Here is a 17,300-nt window from a genome sequence, read left to right on the forward strand (position 1 = left end):
CTTATTAGCAGCCATCTGACCTAAATGTCAAAACTCAACTGATCATAAAAGTAAGCGTTTATTTCTGAAGTTTTTATTCTGTTTCAGTGATCTCTATGTTGACACTTGTACCAGTACCACATTGTCTTGATTGCTGTGACTTTACGGTAATTTTTGAAATTAGGTAGATATCTAACTTTGTTCTTCTTTTTAAAAATTGTTTTGGCTATTCTAAATCCTTTGCATTTCCATATACATTTTAGGATAAGTTTGTTAATTTCTCCAAAAAGCATGCTGAAATTCTGATGGCAACTGCACTGAATTATGAGATCAATTTCCAGCAAATTACCAGTTTTTGTTCAGTCTTTTTTCTCTGATTTCATTTTGGAGAGTTTTCATTGTTATATCTTTAAGTTTACTAATTTTTTCTTCTGTAATTTCTAATCTGCTATTTATCCCATCTAGCATTTTTATTTTATTTTTTTAAAATCTCAGACACTGTAGTTTTCATCTATAGAAGTTTGACTTGGGTTTTAGCTATATCTTCCAAGGCTCTACTTAACATGTTCAAGCCTCCTCTTGCTTCTTTTTTTTTTTTTTTTTCTTTTGAGACAGAGTTTCGCTCTTGTTACCCAGGCTGGAGTGCAATGGCGTGATCTCAGCTCACTGCAGCCTCAGCCTCCTGGGTTCAGGCAATTCTCCTGCCTCAGCCTCCTGAGTAGCTGGGATTACAGGCACGCGCCACCGTGCCCAGCTAATTTTTTTGTATTTTTAATAGAGACGGGGTTTCACCATGTTGACCAGGATGGTCTCGATCTCTTGACCTCGTGATCCACCCGCCTTGGCCTCCCAAAGTGCTGGGATTACAGGCTTGAGCCACCGCGCCCAGCCTGCTTCTTGAAAATACAGAATTTATAATTTATAATTGCTTTAATGTCTCTCTCTACTAATTCTATCATCGGTGTAATTTCTGAATTTTTGATTGACTGATTTTTCTCCTCATTACAGGTTGTATTTTCCTACTTCTTTGTACATCTGGTAGTTTTAAAAATCAGATTCCAGACCTTGTGAATTTTACCTTGTTAGGCATTGGATTTTCTTCTGTTCTTTTAAATATTTTTGACCTTTGTCTGGGCTATGGTTAGGTTACACAGAAACAGTTTAATTCTTTTAGGTCTTGTGCCTAATCAGACAAGAGCAGAGTTTAGTTTATTTTGTCCCACTACTGAGGTAAACCATCTCTGAATATTCTACTTGATACTCTGTGAATTATGAGGTTTTCTACTCTGGCTGGTAGGAACAGGAACTGGTCCCATGTGAACTTTGAAGACTGTTCCCTCTTATCTTTTTAGGTGGTTTTCTCTGGCCTTGATTTGTACACATGTACATGCATGCCTGTGTGCACACAGCAGCTCTCAGCTGAAGACTTGAAAGGGACCCTCTGCATATCTCACAATTTGCTGTGTAGTGCTGTCCCCTCTGGTATTGTGTCCTGCTACCTCTAGATGTCAGGGATTTCCCAGACTCCCAGTTCCACCTCCTCAGCTCAGGGACACGGCCTGGCTCCTCCTGGATTCCCCCTCCTTGCAGTGGGGTCTGGACAAGCTCAAGAACTACTGTTGAATGTACTTTGTCTGTTTTTTGTTTATTTGTTTCAGATGGAAAAGTAAGTCTGGTCCCTGTTACTCTATTGGCCAAAAGTAGAAATTTGTAAGAATTTAAAAGAGTAAAAATGTTTTTTAAAAAATATGTCTTATGCTAGCACTCTGTTCATTTTCCTTTTTTTTTTCCGGACAAAATACATCCACAGTCAAATACTTTTAAGGCAGATAAAGTTATAAAGGTGCAGAAAAAGGATGCTATTGTATGATTGCCCATAATTTAGTATAATTCATTTATATCTTTATAAAATCCTGTCTAATTCTGTGACCTGCTTCTTTCCCTCAACATTACATCACAAACATGTTCCTATGTTCTTTACGTCTCTGAACACATACATATATGCCTGTGTATCTACTGTGTTCTGTCACTATTAATATAATGATTTTTTGTTCTCTTTTTACTTGGTTTATTTGGTTAAATAAAAAGAGAAAATAATTATATTTACCAGAGATGTGGTTAATTTACTCATTTTTTATTATAGGCTACAATTTTAAAATATTATAAATTTTCTGTGAAAGTTGATCTAACTTTAGAGTTTATAGTTTTTTCTTTCACTAGAGGTTTATTTATTTTTGGTAAATATTATATAAATAAAGTTACATATTTTCTGCTTGCTGCTTCCTCTAAATGTAATTTAATATCTGGTAAGTAATTTTGATTTAGACTATATGGGTCTCCATTTTTTTTTTTTTAGACAGAGTTTCGCTCTAGTTGCCCAGGCTGGAGTGCAATAGTGTGATCTCAGCTCACTACAACCTCTGCCTCCTAGGTTCAAGTGATTCCCTTACCTCAGGCTCCCAAGCAGCTGGGATTACAGGCATGTGCCACCAAACCCAGCTAATTTTGTATTTTTTAGTAGAGACGGGGTTTTTCCATATTGTTCAGGCTGGTCTCGAACTCCTGACCTCAGGCAATTCGCCTGCCTCGGCCTCCCAAGGGCTGGGATTACAGGCATGAGCCACCATGCCCAACTTCTATTTTTTTCATTTATGACTCTAGAGGGTGGTTTTTTTTGTTTTTCTTTTGCCACCATCTTCAGTTCTAATGTCTTTGCACTAACTCTCCATTTTAAATTTTAACTATTTTTGTTGTCATCCTTAAAAAAAAACACTTGCTTGTATTAATGTGTTTTTAACCTCATTTATGCTAATATTATTTTTTTCAGAAAAACACAGCTTTGGTTTGGTGACTCACGCCTGTAATCCCAGTGCTTTGAAAGGCTAAGGTGGGAGGATGGCTTGAGGCCAGGAGTTTGAGACCAGCCTGGGCAATGTAATGAGAACTGTCTGTATAAAAAATAAAAAAGTTAGCTGGGCACAGTGGTACACGCCTGTAGTTCTAGCTACTCAGGAGGCTGAAGTTGGAGGATCACTTGAGACCAGGAGTTAGACACTGCTATGAGCCATGATTATGCCACTCGTGGGCAACAGAGCAAGACCCTGAAGAGAGAGAGAGAAAGAAAAATATGTATGTGAGGGGAAAAAAATGCTTATCATATTCTAAATATTATTTTGTGGGTCAACAGTAAACAATAAATCAGAGACTCCAAGTACAAGAGCAAGCTTTTTGAGATTTCCTTCTGGCCGCATCTCACATTCTAACTGCCCTACTGGAATGAACAGTTTCCTTTATAAGATGACTTTTTTGTTGTTTATTTTGTTGTTGTTGCTGCTGCTGTTTTTAGTATTGGTCTTTTAATTTTATTATTTTAAAAAGGACTATTTTTTAGAGAAGTTTTAGGTTCGAAGCAAAATTGAGTGGATAGTACAGAGATTTCCTATATACCCCTTCCGCCACTCACTCACATGCACAGCTGTCCTCATTATCAACATCCCCCAGGTTCTAGAGGGTACATTAGGGTTCACTCTTGGTATTGTACATTCTGTGGGTTTGGACCAACATGTAATGATATGTACTCACCCTTACAGTACGATAGAGAGTGGTTTCATTTCTCTAAAAATCCTCTGTGAAATGACCCAGTTTTAGTAGAAAGAACTAGCCTGTGGATAATGAATTAGTCCATCTTGTCCCAGTTCTGCTACTATACTGGGCCTTGGATAACTTGCATCAATAGGATAATCTAGTTCTTCTAGATGAAAAATTCTACAGTTCTGTCATTCCCTAGAGTATCATTTTTTTTTTTTTTTTTTTAAGACAGAGTCTTGCTCTATTTCCCAGACTAGAGTACAGTAGTGTGATCTCAGCTCACTGCAACCTCTCCTACCCAGGTTCAAGTGATTGTCCTGCCTCAGCCTCCTGAGTAGCTGGGACTACAGGTGCATGCCATTACACCCTGCTATTTTTTTTATTTTTAGTAGAGACAGGGTTTTGCCATGTTGCCAGGCTGGTCTCAAACTCCTGACCTCAGATGATCCATCCACCTGCCTCAGCCTCCCAAAGTGTTGGGATTACAGGTGTGGGCCACTGTGCCCGGCTGGCCTAGCCTATGTTAAGTCTCCCTGCTGGAATGACCATAACTAGCACTGCAGCCATGTGACAGTGGTAACTAGAATTAGAATTCATACTTTCATTCATTTATTTCTTCAAAGATTAATTAAGCATTTATTCACTGTGAGACCACTGTCCTAAGCACTGGAGAAACAATGGTTAAAAAGGTCATGCTTTGCTTGTGCAAGGAACCTGCTATTTAAAAAAGAAAAGCAGCTAGAGATTAACAAGTGGTTTTAAGACAGGATGGTGAGTGCTTTATGATTGGGGGTATCCAGGAAGACTCTCCAGAGGAGATTTATCTGAGAGGAGGGAAGAAAAGGAATGAGAAGTAAAGGAAGAATACTTTAGATAGAGTATAGAGAACGTACAAAGACCCTGGAAGTAAAAGACAATATTTGTGCTGCTTCTTGGAACTCAGAAAGTTTATTGTAGCTGTAACACTGAACTATAAAAGGGGACGTGGAGTTGATGAGTCTAGGTTTGGATAAATTAAGTTTGGGGTGTTGGTGGAAAATACAAGTATGTGTATCCAGTAGGCCGCAGTACATATGAGCTGAGAGATATCATTTAGAGATAGAGAATAAACTCACTAGCATGTAAAGGTCCCTGAAGCCCCAAAAGGAGATGAGATCCTGAGGAGGAGTAGGTGGAAGAGAATTTTATTGTAGTTCACAGAAAAGAGGTCTCTAAATGGGCTTCAAGGAAACCATGAAGTGGCAGATACACTAACCAATTTCTCATATTTACTTTGAATACTGCCTTCATAGAAAACAATTTTTAAATGTCTGTTCTGTTCTTGTGCACTCATCATCATAGCATGAGAGTCTGGAAAAGTTTCTTGTTTTCAGAAATATAAGAAAAGTTACTCTGCTATGAGTAGCTTTCCTTCATTTACTTTGGGCCTATATTAAGCTGAAAGAGGCTAAAGCAAAGGTTATAAAGCAAAGCTAATGCAGTTATCCTTTGGTTTTACTGTCATCACGTAACACAGAAATCAGCAAGCTTTTTCTGCAAAACGCCAGATAATATATATTTTCAGTTTTGCAGGCCATAAAGTTTCTTTAACAACTCAACTCTGCTATGTGAAACCAGCCACAGATAATATAATATAGTAAGTATGGCTGAGTGCCAGTAAAACTTTACTTACCAAAACAGGTGGCTGGATCATGGACCTTAATTGGTCAAACCTGGAAACATCCTGGGACACATATATTTTGGTTCTTTTGTGCGGCTGATTTATTAGGAATAGAAGCATAAAGCAAAGGCCAAAGAGCCCTTCTATCTGGATTTCCTAAAGCCACAAAAAACTGTTTTTGAAAAGGCTAGAACTTTTCCAGAACATGATTTTGTGCCAACACAAAACCTGGTCCTTTACCAGATTGCGGATCAATTTAGAGCAAGTTTATAATTAAGAGTGGTGACAAAAATTAAAAACATTGCACCTTTAAATGTTCTTTTTTCCAGAAAAGCTAAAAGTTTTTCCAGTATTACTCTGAAGCAGTTCACGGAAGAACTGATAGCCCTGCCATTTCATTTCAGTTTGCAAGTGGATGAGACCACTGTTCTCTTTACTGCACACAGCTTCTGGGTTTTGTTTGTAGTATGAATGCTGACTTCATAAAAAACAAATTCTTAGGGCCTGGCGCGGTGGCTCACGCCTGTAATCCCAGCACTTTGGGAGGCCGAGGCGGGTGCATCACAGATAGGGACCACCCTGTGAAACCCCGTCTCTACTAAAAATACAAAAAATTAGCTGGGCATGGTGGCGCGTGCCTGTAATCCCAGCTACTCAGGAGGCTGAGGCAGGAGAATTGCCTGAACCCAGGAGGCGGAGGTTGCGGTGAGCCAAGATCGCGCCATTGCACTCCAACCTGGGTAACAAGAGTGAAACTTTGTCTCGGAAAAAAAAAAAAACAATTCTTATTTTGTGAAAATATTTTTGTCAATCAGAGGTTGGTCTGGAAGAAAAATCCAGGCACCAGATAGAATACTTATGATAGGGGCAATACATCTTTCCCATCATGCTACCTGGGAAAGAGGAAGCTCCACTCACTCCACTATTTCAGCTCACTGTCTTCTACGCTCACACAGATGAAAGACGAGACCCACAACTATGAAATAAATTTGTCAATTTCATGAGAACTGGGGCATTGAAGCACCACCTTTCCAGGTGGCTTTGTTAAGGAATGAAAGCAGGATATAAAGTTCTCCTTTCCTGACTTTCCAGAGGAAATTTTAAAGTGCATACCTGAAAATTGACAGAAGTACTATTTCTATTTTTTTAATAGAAAAAAATCCTTAGAATAATTAGATGAGGAATTTATTAATTTTGGCTTTTTCCCCTAATGCATGAGATAAATCTTTTGTTAGCTTTTATGTTTTGTTAGATAAATCTTTTGATTTAAAGATATGCAATCAATATACTGAATACTGTTAAAAACCCATTTGCTGGCCAGGTGTGGTGGCTCACGCCTATAATTCCAGCAGTTTCAGAGGCCAAGGTGGGTGGACCACATAAGGTCAGGAGTTTGAGACTAGCCTGGCAAAACCCCGTCTCTACTAAAGATACAAAAATTAGCCAGACGTGGTAGTGCACACCTGTAATCCCAGCTGCTTGGGAGGCTGAAGCATGAGAATTGCTTGAACCTGGGAGGTGGAGGTTGCAGTGAGCCGAGATAGTGCCACTGCAATCCAGCCCGGGCAACAGAGCAAGACTCTGTCTCAAAAACAAACAAACAACAATTAAAAAACCATTTGCTGTTTTAGCCAGATTGTCATTTTGGAAGAGGAATGGGGATGCAGATAACCACACAAGTCTTTTAATGTTGAGGAAGTATCTCCCCAGGCTAAAATGAAAAAGCCTCCTCAAATTCTTTGCATAAAGAAATTATAAGACAAATGGAAACAAAACTCTTTTGAAGGCCACTCCTGTTCAGACAACCATATCATTAAAATATGGATTTATAATCCTTTTCTTGCCCAAGCAGTTAGTGTCAGTGATATACACTAGCCAAAGATGACTTCATTGTCTTGACAACAAAGAAACTGATGTGGCATAATTTTGATTAAAATGTCTTTGAGAGTTATGGTGCTCTCTGGAATGAGTCTTTAGATGCTTAATTTGATAGTCAAAAGATTTTAGTACTTGCTACCATCAGAATGGAAACTCTACACTGATTTGGCTGTCAGAACGGATAAGCATACTGCCATGTCAAAATCTCTGTATAACTTCGACATTTTATTCAAGTCAAACAGCAGCCTTCTCATTGAAATTCATTTTTTAGCAGACTTAACATTTACCTCTTTTCTTTCATTTCTATAATCAAGGGATTTACTCCCATTTTTTTTTTCAGGAATTGGCAATTTTGCATAAAAGTTTGATTAAACATAGTAGACTAATCAGATATCCATCACTGCCACTACCTATTAGAATCTCAAAGTGACAGAAAAGAAATAAGATATTATCACCCAGGACAGTAAGAATGGAAGACAGTGCCAAAGGAAAAATTAAAAAAGAAAAAAGCTTTCGGAAGCCAGAAAGTTGACTGATACTGGAGAGGAAGCTGCAACTGCAGCAGCTGAGAGTGATGACACCAATGAGTAGTCTGAGATACTTTGTGGAGATTAGTTATTCTATGCAAACTGGGAAAAACAAAATCTCCCACACAATGAAAGAACTACATGCAAATTTTGAATTAATGTACTAAAACCCATTGTGTGGGGAATATTTTCATGGAGATCCAGGAGAGAAATTAAAAAATAAGATAATGGGCTGGGTGTGGTGGCTCATGCCTGTAATCCCAGTATTTTGGGAGGCCAAGGAGGGTGGATCACCTGAGGTCAGGAGTTCAAGACCAGCCTGGGCAACATGGTGAAACCCCATCTCTACTAAAAACACAAAAATTAGCTGGGCATGGTGGCATGTGCCTGTAATCCCAGTTGCTTGGGAGACTGAGGCAGGAGAATGGCTTGAGCCCGGGAGGCAGATATTGCACTCCAGCCTGGGTGACAGAGCAACACTCCACCTCAAAAAAAAAAAAAAAAAAAAAAAAAAAAGAATGTACTTTGCATACAAAATGCTCAAAATTTTAGTCAGACAGCTCCTTACGAATCCTCTAATTCATCATCTCAGCTATAAAAGGGAGGTAAGCCCGAAACCATTTAGTGTCAAAAGCTGTGTCTGAATCCTGGGTCTCCCAACTTCCATGTCTTTCCTCTTTCACACTGTCTCAATGTCTGCATATGGATATGAAGATGGAGAGAGACCTAAATCTGTAAGGATTACTTAGAACAACATAAAGTTGTGACCCTCCTACCTGCTCCTGGATACTGGAAGACATTCTGCTGCATCTGAGGATTGATTCCAGTGCCAAATTGTCCTCCCATGTTTCCTGTCATGCCTCTGCTCACCATGCTGCTGCGGTTGGCCAAGGATGCTTCAGGATTTGCTGCTAATTGTGAAAATGGGCTGGTAGAAGCAGGTGGGGTTCCTGGATTTGTACCATAGTTTGGTGGATAGGGGAATTGCTGTGGAGCACCCTGAGGAAGACGGGGGTTCCCCATTTGAACTGGTAGTCCAGATGAGGGAGTGAGGTTGTTTCCAAAGCTTTGTTGCCTCATAAGCATAGCTCTTTGCTGCTGTATTAGCTGCCTCTGTCGGTGCTGTTGACTGTACAATTCCCGCTGACGCTGTGCCAACATTTGAGCATTCAGGGGTGGCTGAAAAGAAGGAAAAAACTCACTTATTAAAATAATTATAATCACTATCTATCTTAAAAAGTTTATTGGATAAAGCCTAGTTGCTTGGGGTTATAAAATACATAGCAATTATCACTGAACAAGAGAAACTAAAACAGAAAAGGAACAAAAACCTCTTAATAATCACAGGAGAAAAAAATGAATTAAGTACATTTTACAGATTAAAAGTAGTCAAGAAATGCTAAAACAATATCTGACAATTATAAACGAGAATATAATTCTCAATTAAAGGTCACACAGAACTGAGAAAGTTCAAAGAAAGTATATATTGATTAGTATTATAATATTGGCCATGAAAATTGTTAAGAGAAACATGAAGACCATAAAGAAGTAAAAGAAAATGTGCTTGATGACTTTTATCCTATCCTTCATTAAATTATTAGAAGACTTTTTCAATTCCAAAAATTTTACCATGTTTCTGGTAAGGAGAAACTCGGTTTTCCTCTTTTCTCACTGAGATCATTATCCCACTTTATTTAAATGAATAAAATGTGAGTATAGGTGATTTTAATTTTCTTTTATTTATTTTTTATTGCATTTTAGGTTTTGGGGTACATGTGCAGAACATGCAAGATAGTTGCATAGGTACACACGTGGCAGTGTGATTTGCTGCCTTCCTCCCCTTCACCCATATCTGGCATTTCTCCCCATGCTCTCTCTCCCCAACTCCCCCCCGCCGCTGTCCCTCCCTTATTCCCCCCAATAGACCCCAGTGTGTAGTGCTCCCCTCCCTGTGTCCATGTGTTTTCATTGTTCATCACCCACCTATGAGTGAGAACATGCGGTATTTCATTTTCTGTTCTTGTGTCAGTTTGCTGAGAATGATGTTCTCCAGATTCATCCATGTCCCTACAAAGGGCACAAACTCATCATTTTTGATGGCTGCATAATATTCCATGGTGTATATGTGCCACATTTTCCCTGTCCAGTCTATCATCGATGGGCATTTGGGTTGGTTCCAGGTCTTTGCTATTGTAAACAGTGCTGCAATGAACATTCGTGTGCATATGTCCTTATAGAACGATTTATAATCCTTTGGATATATACCCAGTAATGGGATTGCTGGGTCAAATGGAATTTCTATTTCTAGGTCCTTGAGGAATCGCCACACTGTCTTCCACAATGGTTGAACTACTTTACACTCCCACCAGGAGTGTAAAAGTGTTCCTATTTCTCCACATCCTCTCCAGCATCTGTTGTCTCCAGATTTTTTAATGATCGCCATTCTAACTGGCGTGAGATGCTATCTCAATGTGGTTTTGATTTGCATTTCTCTAATGACCAGCGATGATGAGCAGTTTTTCATATGCTTGTTGGCCCCATGTATGTCTTCTTTTGTAAAGTGTCTGTTCATATCCTTTGCCGAGTTTTGAATGGGCTTGTTTGTTTTTTTCTTGTAAATCTGTTTGAGTTCTTTGTAAATTCTGGATATCAGCCCTTTGTCAGATGGGTAAACTGCAAAAATTTTTTCCCATTCTGTTGGTTGCCGATCCACTCTAATGACTGTTTCTTTTGCAGTGCAGAAGCTGTGGAGTTTGATTAGGTCCCATTTGTCTATTTTGGCTTTTGTTGCCAATGCTTTTGGTGTTTTGGTCATGAAGTCCTTTGCCTATTCCTATGTCCTGAATGGTTTTGCCTAGATTTTCTTCTAGGGTTTTTGTGGCGTTAGGTCTTATGTTTAAGTCTTTAATCCATCTGGAGTTAATTTTAGTGTGAGGTGTCAGGAAGGGGTCCAGTTTCTGCTTTCTGCACATGGCTAGCCAGTTTTCCCAACACCATTTATTAAACAGGGAATCCTTTCCCCATTGCTGGTTTTTGTCAGGTTTGTCAAAGATCAGATGGTTGTAGATATGCTGTGTTGCCTCCGATGCCTCTGTTCTGTTCCATTGGTCTATATCTCTGTTTTGGTACCAGTACCATGCTGTTTTGATTACTGTAGCCTTGTAGTATAGTTTGAAGTCTGGTAGTGTGATGCCTCCCGCTGTGTTCTTTTTGCTTAGAATTGACTTGGCTATGCGAGCTCTCTTTTGGTTCCATATGAAGTTTAAGGTGTTTTTTTCCAGTTCTGTGAAGAAGGTCATTGGTAGCTTGATGGGGAATAGCGTTGAATCGGTAAATTACTTTGGGCAGTATGGCCATTTTCATGATATTGATTCTTCCTAACCATGAACATGGAATGTTTCTCTATCTGTTTGTGTCCTCTCTTATTTCGTTGAGCAGTGATTTGTAGTTCTCCTTGAAGAGGTCCTTTACGTTTCTTGTTAGTTGTATTCCTAGATATTTTATTCTCTTTGTAGCAATTGTGAATGGCAGTTCATTCATGATTTGGCTCTCTTTAAGTCTGTTATTGGTGTATAGGAATGCTTGTGATTTTTACACATTGATTTTGTATCCTGAGACTTTGCTGAAGTTGCTTATCAGTTTCAGGAGTTATTGGGCTGAGATGATGGGGTCTTCTAAATACACTATCACGTCATCTGCAAATAGAGACAATTTGGCTTCCTCCTTTCCTATTTGGATACCCTTTATTTCTTTTTCTTGCCTGATTGCTCTGGCTAGAACTTCCAGTATTATACTGAATAGGAGTGGTGAGAGAGGGCATTCCTTGTCTAGTGCCAGATTTCAAAGGGAATGCTTCCAGTTTTTGCCCATTAAGTATGATATTGGCTGTTGGTTTGTCATAAATAGCTTTTATTATTTTGAGATACGTTCCATCAATACCTAGCTTATTAAGGGTTTTTAGCATAAAGGGCTGTTGAATTTTGTCAAAGGCCTTCTCTGCATCATTGAGATAATCATGTGGTTTTTGTTTTTGGTTCTGTTTATCTGGTGAATTATATTTATAGACTTGCGTATGTTGAACCAGCCTTGCATCCCCGGGATGAATCCTACTTGATCATGGTGGATAAGCTTTTTGAAGTGCTGTTGCAATCGGCTTACCAGTATTTTATTGAAGATTTTTGCGTCTATGTTCATCATGGATATTGGCCTGAAGTTTTCTTTTCTTGCTGAGTCTCTGCCGGGTTTTGGTATCAGGATGATGTTGGTCTCATAAAATGATCTGGGAAGGATTCCCTCTTTTTGGATTATTTGTAATAGTTTTAGAAGGAATGGTAACAGTTCCTCTTTGTGTGCCTGGTAGAATTTGGCTGTGAACCCATCTGGACCTGGGCTTTTTTTGGGTGGTAGGCTCTTAATTGCTGCCTCAACTTCAGATCTTGTTATTGGTCTATTCGTAGTTTCGACTTCTTCCTGGTTTAGGCTTGGGAGGACACAAGTGTCCAGGAATTTATCCATTTCTCCCAGGTTTACTAGTTTATGTGCATAGAGCTGTTTGTAATATTCTCTGATGATGGTTTGAATTTCTGTGGAATCTGTGGTGATTTCCTCTTTATCGTTTTTTATTGCATCTATTTGGTTATTCTCTCTTTTCTTTTTCATCAGTCTGGCTAGTGGTCTATTTTGTTGATCTTTTCAAAAAACCAGCTCTTGGATTTATTGATTTTTGAAGGGTTTTTTGTGTTTCTATCTCCTTCAGTTCTGCTCTGATCTTAGTTATTTCTTGTCTTCTGCTAGGTTTTGAGTTTTTTTTTATCTTGCTCCTCTAGCTCTTTCAATTTTGATGATAGGGTGTCAATTTTGGATCTATCCTTGCTTCTCATGTGGGCATTTATTGCTATATAGTTTCCTCTAGAGACTGCTTTAAATGTGTCCCAGAGATTATGGTATGTTGTGTCTTCATTCTTGTTGGTTTTGAAGAACCTCTTTATATCTGCCTTCATTTCATTGTTTATCCAATCAACATTCAAGAGCCAGTTGTTCAGTTTCCATGAAGCTGTGCGGTTCTGAGTTAGTTTCTGAATTCTGAGTTCTAGCTTGATTGCACTGTGGTCTGAGAGATTATTTGTTATGATTTCAGTTCTTTTGCATTTGCTGAGGAGTAATTTACTTCCAATTATGTGGTCAGTTTTCGAGTACGTATGATGTGGTGCTGAGAAGAATGTATATTCTGTGGATCTGGGGTGGAGAGTTCTGTAAATATCTATCAGGTTTGCTTGTTCCATGTCTGAGTTCAAGTCCTGGATATCCTTGTTAATTTTCTGTCTCATTGATCCATCTAATATTGACAGTGGAGTGTTAAAGTCTCCCACTATTATTGTGTGGGAGTCTAAGTCTCTTTGTAAGTCATTAAGAACTTGCCTTATATATCTGGGTGCTCCTGTATTGGGTCCATATATATTTAGGATGGTTAGCTCTTCTTGTATCAATCCTTTTACCATTATGTAATGTCCTTCTTTGTCTCTTTTGATCTTTGTTGCTTTAAAGTCTATTTTATCAGAGACGAGAACTGCAACTCCTGCTTTTTTTTGTTCTCCATTTGCTTCGTAAATCTTCCTCCATCCCTTTATTTTGAGCCTTTGTGTATCCTTGCATGTGAGATGGGTTTCCTGGATACAGCACACCGATGGGTTTTGGCTGCTTAGCCAATTTGCCAGTCTGTGTCTTTTGATTGGTGCATTTAGCCCATTTATATTTAGGGTTAATATTATTATGTGTGAATTTGATCCTGCCATTTTGATTCTACCTGGCTGTTTTGCTTGTTAGTTGATGCAGATTCTTCATTTTGTTGATGCTCTTTACCATTTGGTATGTTTTTGGAGTGGCTGGTACTTTCTATGTGTAGTGCCTCTTGCAGGATCTCTTGTAAAGCAGGCCTGGTGGTGACAAAATCTCTGAGTACTTGCTTGTTCGCAAAGGATTTTATTTTTCCTTCACTTATGAAGCTTAGTTTGGCTGGATATGAAATTCTGGATTGAAAGTTATTTTCTTTAAGGATGTTGAATATTGGCCCCCACTCTCTTCTGGCTTGTAGGGTTTCTGTGGAGAGATCTGCTGTGAGTCTGATGGGCTTTCCTTTGTGGGTAACCCAACCTTTCTCTCTGGCTGCCCATAGCATTTTCTCCTTCATTTCAACCCTGGTGAATCTCACGATTACGTGCCTTGGGGTTGCTCTTCTTGCGGAATATCTTTGTGGTGTTCTCTGTATTTCCTGGGCTTGAATACTGGCCTGCCTTACTAGGTTGGGGAAGTTTTCCTGGATAATATCCTGAACAGTATTTTCCAGCTTGGATTCATTCTCTTCGTCACATTCAGGTACACCTATCAAACGTAGATTAGGTCTCTTCACATAGTCCCACATTTCTTGGAGACTTTGTTCATTCCTTTTTGTGCTTTTTTCTCTAATCTTGCCTTCTCATTTTATTTTATTGAGTTGATCTTCAACTTCTGATATCCTTTCTTCTGCTTTGTCAATTCGGCTGTTGAAACTTGTGCATGCTTCGTGAAGTTCTCATGTTGTGTTTTTCAGCTCCATCAATTCTCATATTCCTCTCTAAGTTGTCCATTCTTGTTATCATTTCATCAAATCTTTTTTCAAGGTTCTTAGTTTCTTTGCATTGAGTTAGAACATGTTCTTTTAGCTCACAGAAGTTTCTCATTACCCATCTTCTGAAGTCTGATTCTGTCATTTCATCACACTCATTCTCCATCCAGCTTTGTTCCCTTGCTGGTGAGGAGTTGTGATCCCTTGTAGGAGGTGAGGTGTTCTGGTTTAGGGTGTTTTCTTCCTTTTTGCGCTGGTTTCTTCCCATCTTTGTGGATTTATCCACCTGTCATCTGTGTAGTTGCTGATTTTCAGATTGGGTCTCTGAGTGGACGTCCAGATTGTTGATGATGAAGTTATTTCTGTTTCTTAATTTTCCTTCTAACAGTCTGGCCCCTCTGCCCTAGGACTGCTGAGGTCCACTCCAGGCCCTGCTTGCCTGGGGGTCACCTGTAGCAGCTGCAGAACAGTAAGGGTTGCTACCAGTTTCTTCTTCTGCTATCTTTGTCCCAGAATGATGCCCACCAAATGTCAGTCTGATCAGTCCTTTATGAGGTGACTCTTTGGATATATTGGGGTCAGGGAGCTGCTTGAGGAGACTGTCTGTTCTTTATAGGAGCTCAAGTGCTGAACTGTGAGCTCTGTGGTTCATTCAGAGCTGCTAGGCAGGTACGTTTAAGTCTGCTGCAGCGGAACTCATAAACCCCCTTTTTCCCTAGGTGCTCTGTCCTGGGGAGTTAGGGCTTTATTTATGAGTATCCAATGCATTGCTGCCTTTTTTTTTTTTTTCAGGGCTGTCCTGCACAGCAAGGAGGCAGCCTAGTCACTGTCTGCAGAGGCTTTGCTGAGCTGCTGTGGGGTCCGCCCTGCTGCTGGCTCTGCCCTGCTGCCGTGTGTATTTCCCTGCAGTCCTGTGTATATGGGTGTGGTTAGAAGTGCCTCGGCAATGTTGGCCCACCTCTCTAATGGTGGACTCTCTGTGTTATGGCGGGTTGCCTTGGCAATGGCCAGTTGCCTCAGCAATGGCAGGCTACGTCAGCAATGACAGACTACCTCCGTAGGGGTAGAGTGCCTCGGTAATGGCGGACGCCCCTCCCCTACAGAGCTGGTCCGTCCCGGGTTTAGCTGTGCTTGCCGTGAAACTCTCAACCCCAAGCATTTCCAATTGCTGTTCTTTTTTGTTTGTTTGTTTTTGTGGGTGTGGGACCTGCCAAGCCTAATCACCTGGCTCCCTGCCTCAGAGCCCTTTTTTTTTAAGTTGAACGGTTGACTCTCTCCCAGGTGTTCCAGTTGCCTGCTTAAAGGGTGCCGGGATCTGTGTGATTTCCCGTGCGGCGACCCACTGCACCGGCTGAGACAACGTCACTGCCCGGAAATCTCCTGGCCTGGCTTTATGTTTCAGTCCCATTTAATCAGATGAATGGGCTAATCTGCCTTCCCGGATCTCCAATTGCCAGTTTAACAGGGTAACCAGACCAGTGTATTTTGTACGGAGAGCCACTGCGCTGTGGTGCTGGCCAAAACAGCCGCGCCAGCCAAAACAGCTGCGCTGGTGACCTGTGCGGCTCCTCCACCTGGGAATCTCCTGGTCTATGGGCAATAAAGATTCGTCTGGAAATGCGGTGTCCACTTACCCTCTGTGCTTTCACTGTGAGCTGCAATCCTGAGCTGCTCCTACAGTGCCATCTTGAATCTTTTCCCCTTAATTTTCTTCCTTATACTTTTCTGTATTTACCAAACTATCTATAATAAACATGTATTAGCTTTACAATTAGAAAAAACCTACAAATACCATTAAAAAAGGAAGACTCCGAAATCTAGGATCCAATGCCTATGAAATTATCAGTTAAAAAGAAAATAAGTAGAAATAAAATAGTAAAAATAAATAAATGGAAACAGCTATTTTATATCATTACTGAAGTTTAAGACTATTCCAGGCATTAGTGTAAGTGGTTTAATAGTTAGAATATTATGGATGAGGAAAGAAGTGGTAAAATTAGGTTACAATCACTTTTTCAGTATCACATGGCATATCAAGAAAACCTTCTTCAGAAAATATCAATTCAGATTGAGAATCTGGTTAAAGCATACAGCTCTTGCCAACTAGATACAGTCTAATCTAGAAGAAACTATGAAATAAGACTTTCTGATAGGAATTACCTTTATGTGAATCCAAAAGTGGGGTCTTGTTTCTTTACAACTTAATTACCCCTGAATTAGCTAGCACAAAGATTTATAATTTGTAAGACAGACAAACTAAAATCTGGATCCATGAAGATGTCAGTATTTGCTGCTTATCAACAGCTTCTGTCAATAGAGTCATGTGTTGCACAAAGACATTTCAGCAGTAAGACATTTCAGTTGCATATGATGAACCACATTCAGTGCTCCCATAAGATTATAGTACTACAATATTTTACTGTACCTCTTCCATGTTTTGATATACAAATATCAGAGCAATTGCCTACAGTATTCAGTAAAGTGACATGCTGTACAGGTTTGTAGCCTAGGAGCAATAGGTTACACCATATAGCCAGGATGTATAGTAGGCTATACCATCTAGGTTTGTGTAAATACACTCTATGACCTTTGCACAATTATGAAGTTGCCTAATGACATATTTTTCAGAATATATCCCTGTCTTTAAGCAATGCATGGCTGTATTGATCCCTTTAATAATATAGGTGCAGACTTCCTGTATTTGTCCCCAATCCATCTAGTTCCATATTATGGATAGGAACAGAGTTTTGTTTGAATCCTCTCTAAAATTCCTTATCTCCCGGATTTTCACATCAACTTTGTTATGAAACATAAGTAAGTAGTTGAAACAAAAATATTTTAAGTATGTGTGAGGTAAAGTAGGGAGTAACTAGATAACATTTAGAAGTCCAGCTAGTTCTTTTTATGTTTAAAGTTCTAATGGCTCTGGGTTTCTTTAAAAAAAGGGATTTTAAAAATAAATAAAAGCTAGAAAATGCTTAGGTTCATATTGAGCACAGTACACAAGACAGTTAAAACAGCTTAGCAATGTGACTGGGTTTTGATCAGGTTTCAGGTACCATTCACA

The 17,300-nt window shown here is 39.5% G+C and overlaps 1 protein-coding gene across 7 annotated transcripts in view; it reads right to left on the reverse strand.

Moving 5' to 3' along the window:
• Positions 1-17,300, reverse strand: part of NCOA1 (nuclear receptor coactivator 1) — a 290,014-nt gene that overhangs the window by 20,348 nt on the left and 252,366 nt on the right. For all 7 annotated transcript variants that reach the window (XM_078349811.1, XM_078349815.1, XM_078349814.1 and 4 more), the window contains one exon: positions 8,409-8,811. In XM_078349811.1, coding sequence (XP_078205937.1) covers positions 8,409-8,811 — 403 coding nt within the window. The remainder of the gene's footprint in view (positions 1-8,408; positions 8,812-17,300) is intronic.

The sequence above is a fragment of the Callithrix jacchus genome, chromosome 14 (genome assembly GCF_049354715.1).
Source record: "Callithrix jacchus isolate 240 chromosome 14, calJac240_pri, whole genome shotgun sequence".
In the NCBI taxonomy this organism is placed as follows: domain Eukaryota; kingdom Metazoa; phylum Chordata; class Mammalia; order Primates; family Cebidae; genus Callithrix; species Callithrix jacchus.